This window comes from Cydia splendana, unplaced genomic scaffold (assembly GCF_910591565.1).
Source record: "Cydia splendana unplaced genomic scaffold, ilCydSple1.2 scaffold_78_ctg1, whole genome shotgun sequence".
NCBI lineage: Eukaryota > Metazoa > Arthropoda > Insecta > Lepidoptera > Tortricidae > Cydia > Cydia splendana.
The window spans coordinates 527,236-534,731 of NW_026946905.1; the positions used below are offsets into that span (position 1 = coordinate 527,236).

The 7,496-nt window shown below is 39.3% G+C and overlaps 1 protein-coding gene across 1 annotated transcript; it reads right to left on the reverse strand.

Moving 5' to 3' along the window:
• Positions 1-352: 352 nt before the first annotated feature.
• On the reverse strand, positions 353-4,411 carry LOC134805903 (uncharacterized). Its single transcript, XM_063779100.1, has one exon. It carries the CDS (start codon positions 4,409-4,411, stop codon positions 353-355), a length of 4,059 nt encoding a protein of 1,352 aa, XP_063635170.1.
• Positions 4,412-7,496: the final 3,085 nt, after the last annotated feature.

The following is a 7,496-nucleotide window of genomic DNA, read 5'->3' on the forward strand; positions in this document are numbered from 1 at the left end:
GACAAACATTCATAGAAGGTATTTAGTTCAAGGGACATCTAGGTAAGACTGAATAGTTACGTTATGAGCTTACGTTACGTGTTCATGATATAAAGCAAAGCAAATACAAGCAAGTGGAGAATACTCAGCTTTAGGGAAACCAGCCCATGTGGTTTCCTGCTTCGTAGGATGAACCTCGATAACCTTACGAACACACTTCACTGTTCCTCACGTTACGGCGGCAAAGTCTGACTGTTCATTAGCTACGTGTACGGAAGCAGTGATGACCATAGAGTGTTCCATAGACTAGACCTGGTATACTCACCATAGATACACTACTTCCTGGTAGGGTTGCCAGCGGTGAATATAGATGTTAAACGTCATCGCAGTGCCTGGCACTCGCGACACTCCCGAAGACCGGCAGAAGTGAAGACAGGGATTGCGTCCACAGCCGGATCTTCTCTCGGGCTTTGGCGGCGGCATCCCTTTGCTGCCGTGGTCGAGGAGATGCGCCAGTGTCATCATCAGCATTTGATCCATTGTCTGTCTCAATATTATTAGGCGAAGTGACTCTCTCTAGAGTACACTCTTCACTTATACCTGCTGTATCATATAAAGTTTCCTTATCCCCTTCATCATTAAAAGGCATGTCGCCCAAATTATCGACTTCGAGGTCGATGTCTAAAATTTGTGAATCTTCAAGAACTCTTGAGTCTTCTTTATTCACCGTTGATGTAGCAGCTTCTTCGCTTGTCACATCTTCTACTTCTAATGGATACAATTGTGCTAAAGAACGAGTATATACTTTATTCCCTACCTTAACGCGGGCGACACGACACATATTGTCGCTCCCCTTTTCAAGAGATATAATTTTCCCTACTTTCCAGTCTTGTCTATTTTTGTTATCGGCCTTAATTTGTACTACTTGGCCCTCTGATGGTTCAAGCTTGGATGTGCACCTAGGTTGTTTAGGAGAGTGTGAATACCTTTCTCTCAGGCTCAAAAGGTACCGATCTATGAACATTCTTTTAAACTCTTCCAATATGCTGATACCTTTCTTCCAGCTTTGTACTAGATCACTCTTCGTCTGTGTTTCTAGAGGTAAAGATCCATCACTCCCGGTGTCTGTTATTATGGTTCTTCCCATAGCGATGAAATCAGACGGCCTAAGTATATGTTCTACATCTTCGTCGACATATGTTAGCGGTCGAGTGTTGACAACAGCTTCAATTTCCTTGACTACGGTACTTATTTGATTGTCCGTAAGAAGATGTTTCTGAAGAGTTGTTCTCATGCAGACTTTGACCATACCCACAAGTCTCTCGTAGAAGCCCCCGAACCATGGTGCTAATTGAGGGATGAAACGCCACTTAATCTTCTTTTCTATACAATAAGGTCGTATCATAACTTCGGATATTAATTTAAAATTAGTGGCATTGTCAGATGTTATTACTGTGGGTACGTTCCTAGTAGCTATGAATCTTCTTAAGGCGAGAAGTCCTTCCTCTGCTGTCAAATCTCTCACGACTTCCAGATGTATGGCGCGTACGGCAAGACAGGTAAATAGGCAAATCCACCTCTTCTCCGTTCCTAATTGGGTTTTAACTAGTATCGGGCCTAGATAGTCTATCCCTGTAAAAGTAAAAGGTTCCGTGTAGTTGACCCTTTCAGGAGGTAAAGCCGGTGTAGGCGGTAGTTTAAACGGTCCACCCCGTTGTTTGATGCATTGACTACATTTACTTATGACGTTAAGAACTCGCTTCTTCCCTTGTGGTATCCAGAAGTTCTGACGAATTATACTAAGAGTGTGGGCGGCTCCGACATGATAATTATCATTATGAGTTCTCATAATGATATTATCAGTATATGTACTCTTAGGAGGTAGTAAGATTGGATATCGTTTGTCGTACGTCCAATTAGCGTATTGGAATCGCCCCTTGCTTCTTAGTATTCCATCTTCATCTATAAAAAGACCTAGATTTCTTTTTAGGCTAGTCTCTTTTCCTGCTAGTTCTTCGGGAAAGTACTTAGCTTGGACTTCTTTGATCTCTGAAACCTTAGTATATACGATGCCGATGTCTTCGTGCGTCCCTTCTTTAGGTCCAGTTCTTAAGCTGTCATCTTTATGTGTCGTTTCTTCAGATCCAATACTTAAACTACCAGTTTCATCCTGTATCTCTCTGTCGTCAAGTTCTATTTCCATTGGAATGCTCGACAGACCCTCCCCAACCAAAAGAGAAGTGTTACTTGACGGACTGACAGGCCATTCTACTGAGTCTTTCAATAAGAACTCGGGTCCTGCCAACCATTTCTCCAGTTCCTCCTTTGGTTGTGCGGGCCTGGTAGCCACGTCCGCTGGGTTTAAATCCGTTGGAACATATCGTACCTTCAGTTCTTTGTTTTTCTTCATTTCTTGTATTCTTCTTGATACGAACGGTGTTAGAAGTTTATCTGAGTAGTACCAACTGATTATAATTTGACTGTCCGTCCAGAGGATCTGTTCAGTTATTTCGCCTTGTAGTGACTTCTTAACGTACTGGATTAAACGATGACCTATAAGAGATGCAATAAGCTCTAATCTTGGGATCTTCAAATGATCCTGATCTTTAATTGGTATCAGTCTTGATTTTCCTATAACGAAGTTTCTCTGGTTACCCTGCACTATGTAGACAACCGCTGCATATGCTTTAGTCGAAGCGTCTGTGAAGCAATGGATGGAATAGCTCTTCAGCCGAAGGTTCTCTACACAGCACCGGGGAACACAGGTGTCCTTTAAGTTCTTAAGTTCTTTCTGTACATCAATCCATCTCTTCGCTTCATCTCCAGTTAAAGGGTTATCCCATTTTAATTTAAGTTTCCACAAGTCCTGTAGAAGAAGTTTCGCTGATAATGTAGAGGGTGCTGCATACCCACAAGGGTCGTACACTGACGCGATGCATTGTAGAACTCCTCTCTTTGTACTAGGATACTCACGTTCCTTCAGTCGCAAGTGAAGTGTATCCGATTCTAAGTTCCAGTCCAGTCCGAGTATCTTAACTATTTTATCTTGACAGCTGTCTGGAACCTGTTCTATGAAGTCACATGAGTTAGAGCTCCACTCCCTCAAGTTCATTGACATTTGTTGAAACTCTTGTTTTGTGGCGCTATATAAATCTATAGCTTCTTCTACAGTATCTGTTCCAGTCACCATATTATCCACATAGATGTCATGAGCAACACGTTGTATACTCTCTAAGCTAGATTTAGATAAGTGGTATTTAATTGTGGCGTTCAGTAAGAACGGGCTGCTGATCACACCGAATGGGACTCTACAGAACCTCATATGTATTAAATTATTATTTTTTACTGGTTTATCTAGATCCTTGATCCAAAGGAATCTAGTTACGTCACGGTCCTTAGCTTGTAAACCTATTTGTAGAAATGCTTTCTCGACATCTGCACAAATACCTATGTTATGTGATCTAAACTTCAACAATATTCCTGTTAACTCTTCCAGCATTAAGGGACCACAGTAAAGGCACTGATTTAAGCTCTTATTGTCCTTGATTTTAGATGACGCGTCGTATACTATGCGCGGAGGCTTATTCTTCTGTATGACACAGTGGTGTGGTAGGTAGTGAACGGGATGACTTGGGCTAACAACCTCTTCCTCCGGTACGACTTCTATTATTCCTAATTTCTCTTGTTCTTTAATTAATTCGTCGTACGAAGTCAATGTGTCAGCTTCTAGACGTTTAATTAAACTCACAAGTCGTCCTAGTGCCAAACCGAAGTTAGGATCCAAGTCTGGAGGGTATTCTACCCATGGCCACGAGACTTGGTATCTGCCATGTTCAAACCGGGTCGTCTCGTTGAAGTGACGCAAGGCTTCTTCCTCTCTGCTCTCTTTCGGAGAGTCCACGATGCCAATTGTTTCCAGATCCCATAGTTCCTTTAGATTTACACCTTCTAATGGTAAATCAGGTTTATTTCTTCCTATGTCCAAGTTAGTCTGACAATAGGTGATGATTTCCAAGTTATTATCTGGTTCTATCTCTGGTTTTCCTCCGAAAGTCCATCCAAACTTGGTGTTAATCATGAAAAGATCTTCCTTTAATTCTATTATCTCGGGTAATAACAGAGATAGATAGTAGTCGTTACCCACTAAAAGGTCTATCCGGTCACCGAAGGATCCATCATCAGCTAACTTATATTCCGGATTCCATAATCTACGGTCAGGTCCTAAGTATGGAACGCCTCTTGCAATCACAGGAACAATGTTGACATTAATTGAAACAATTTCACCGGTTTGTGTTACCATCTGGATCTTAACTTTGGGACTTTCCACTTCTTGAGGTGTATTGGTACCAAAAATAAATATAGTAAGATGACTATCTTCTATGGTTACCAAGTTGAATTTCCTTGCGAAGTCCTTTGTAATGTAAGATCTCATGCTTCCTCCGTCAAGCAGTACCCTACCTTTATGCCTGTTGTTGTTTCCTTCAGCAGTTATCTCTATAATGGCTGTTTGCATAACGGTAGGTCGCACATCGTTTACTAGGCCTAGTCACAAAGGAATGTTAGGCTTGGAGGCTTCGTTGCTTTCTGTGACATTTCCAGGTGTCTTTGTTGTGCTCGCCTGCGCTTCTGTAGTCTTTGTTGATGTCATCTCTGTCAGAGCCTTTGGACACAGAAGTAGGTGATGGTAGTTATTTCCACAGCCGGCGCAGGGTTTTTTCGATTTGCACGTTCTTCCAAAATGTCCTCTTTCCATGCATCTGTAACATCGAGCTACAAGCCTATTTTTCCTATCCCTTATTGTGGTATACTTCTTACATTTCGCAGAGTCATGTTCTGCTCCACAGAACAAGCATGATATCCTGAACCTCTTTCCAGATGGTTCCGTTGAAGAATTTCTTTCTTGGTTACTTCCAAACTTCCTTTTCACCCCTTGGTTTCTTGAATTTGAAGCATAATTGTTTCGCTGCCTATAACTATTATTCTTAAATCTATAGTTATTTCTTCCTCTTCCAAATCTAGGGTTATTAAATCTTTCACTGACGTGCAGTGTCTCCGTAGTGTAGTTGCCTGAAGTACTTTCACTTGTTTGGGAGATGAATCGACTGGCGTCTTCCTTGGCGGATATTAGCTTCTCTAGCTCCTTTCTTATTTCCGGAACTGAATCGTCCTGGACTCTTTTCTTCAGTTCATAGACTATTTCTTCTGGGAACTTTTCCAGTATTACAAACCGAAGGTAGCTGTGCGTGTCGTCTTCGCCTAAGGAACTTAACACTCTAAGATGGGTCTCTATCTCGTTCAGAACATTCCGGCAACTGATAGTGGAACTGTCGGCCGGTTTAATTTTGCTCAAAGCAGAGTAATGGGCATCTTTGACAAGCTCCACGCGTCCGTATCTTTCTTTCAACGTGTTGACAGCTATGGTGTAGTTCCTGTTGGTGGTTCCTAGCCCTTCGATCAGCTTCTTAGCTTCTCCTTTTACGGCAGAATTGAGATACATAAACTTATCTACATCACTTAGTCTTCTACTATCAACTAAGGAGACAAACTGATCCCAAAACTGGTGCCAGGTTAGAACGTCACCGTGGTACTCCGGTAGATTCAGTTTAGGTAGCTTTCCCGATACAGGCATGGCAGCTTCTTTTGATGTGGCTCGAGCTCTTCTGATCCTCACTTGCAGCTCACATAACTCTTCTTCAGCTGTCAGCTGGATCGTAGAAACCCTGGAGATCTCATCGGCATCAGGCTGATTAGCCATCCTAAAGTAGTTATTCATTTCGGCTTTTATTCTACTCAAGCTGCTTTCTAGCTTGGAGACGACAATTTCCATTTCCAGGAGAAACTCGTCCGTAGGGGAACCAGGTATGATACTCAATATCTCCCTCGCCTTGACAGACAAACTCTCTAAATGTCCAGTAGTAAACCGAAGTGCGGTTTTCAAGCCTTCTTCCATGTTGATTATTAACGTAGATACAGACCTGTAATATACACACATCAAATAGTAACACCACATTGTACACCGCTCAATGTACAATGTCCCAGGGAAGATAATTCAAGAGACAAAATATATAACTTTGTTATTCGTAGCATAATGTCGCAGGCATATAGCGCTTAGGCAGGTTCATATGTGTTAGTTGTTGATATTCCATAAGCATTGTATGTGTCCAGCATAACTCAAACTTTCATTCCATAAAATTACTTAAATCTAAGGGTTCAACGTTAGTTGGTCGAGGTCGCATGCTGACAGCTCTTGATAGGTCAATAATCGTTTCATTTATTTGTGTAAACAAACCTATTTATTAATTTAAAGTGGGCAAAATTTTCCTAAATGTGTACCTATTCCAAAATTAAAAAACTAATATTCCAAGGAAATTTTAAATACTAGCAAATTTTCTAATAATTATTCATTAAGTCATCACCAAGTCTATTTGGAAATTAAAAGGGTAACTTACTAATCATGATTTGTGTGTATTCGTGTCAAAAGAATTAAATTAAGTAATTATAGATTGAAAGTGCCTTTATGTTGTAAATGTCACTAAAGAAACCTTCCATCCTATTTTATGTGTCAAAATAAATGAAGTAATCATAGATTGAAAGTGTCTTTATGTTGTAAATGTCACTAAAGAAACCTTCCATCCAATAAAATTATTTTAACCATTGATGTATATCTCAGGATTGGCCTTACGGGCAATAATATTGTCCACAAAGTTAATTAAATTTCTTATGAATTTATGATGTTGAATTAACACTGACTCTAATATTGCAAATCAAGTAGATAGGTGTGTATGTCTCTATATTTATTCACTACTTATTTTGTGTATGAACTATTGAAGCATAATAACTTTCAAAGAAATCTATAATTTCAAAGTGTGTTCACTGTGTTCTAACAAAGTCAAAAGTTAAGAAATATTTAACCAAGTATTTATATCACATAATGATAATAATAGTGTAATTATTTAATTTTAAGTTTGATTTTTATTTGTATTGCTCTTCAATTCCTACAACCTACATCATGTAAAAGCACTGATATCAAAAAACACAGTCACATATAAGCGCTATAAATTAACACACAAAGCATTCACAGAAATATAAGCATGGGTAAACAGGGGTTTTGGGTTTGTAAAAAATAAACACACAAATATTTATTTAATCACACATAGCAAAAGCAGTTCCCAAAATTTATAAAACTCCTGGCGGACAATATAAAGAAATCTCAACGTATGATGAAATTACTGGAATGAAGTTGAAATTCCTTTCCGTTCACTTTTCATTCGCTTGAGCACGCATTTGACTTTACTTTTAAATAAAACATTAATATCATGATATGAATGTATAACTGATGGTCAGGAATATTACTTATTACTTTATTAAAATAATGTTGCTTTGATCATAGCAAGAATTCCACTATAAGGTTAGATTGATTATGATATTTAGTAAAAATATAGTGAAGTAGGTACTAATTTCTATAAGAATTTACTTGTTTATATTAATCAAGAAATTAATTTATTGGAACTAAACAA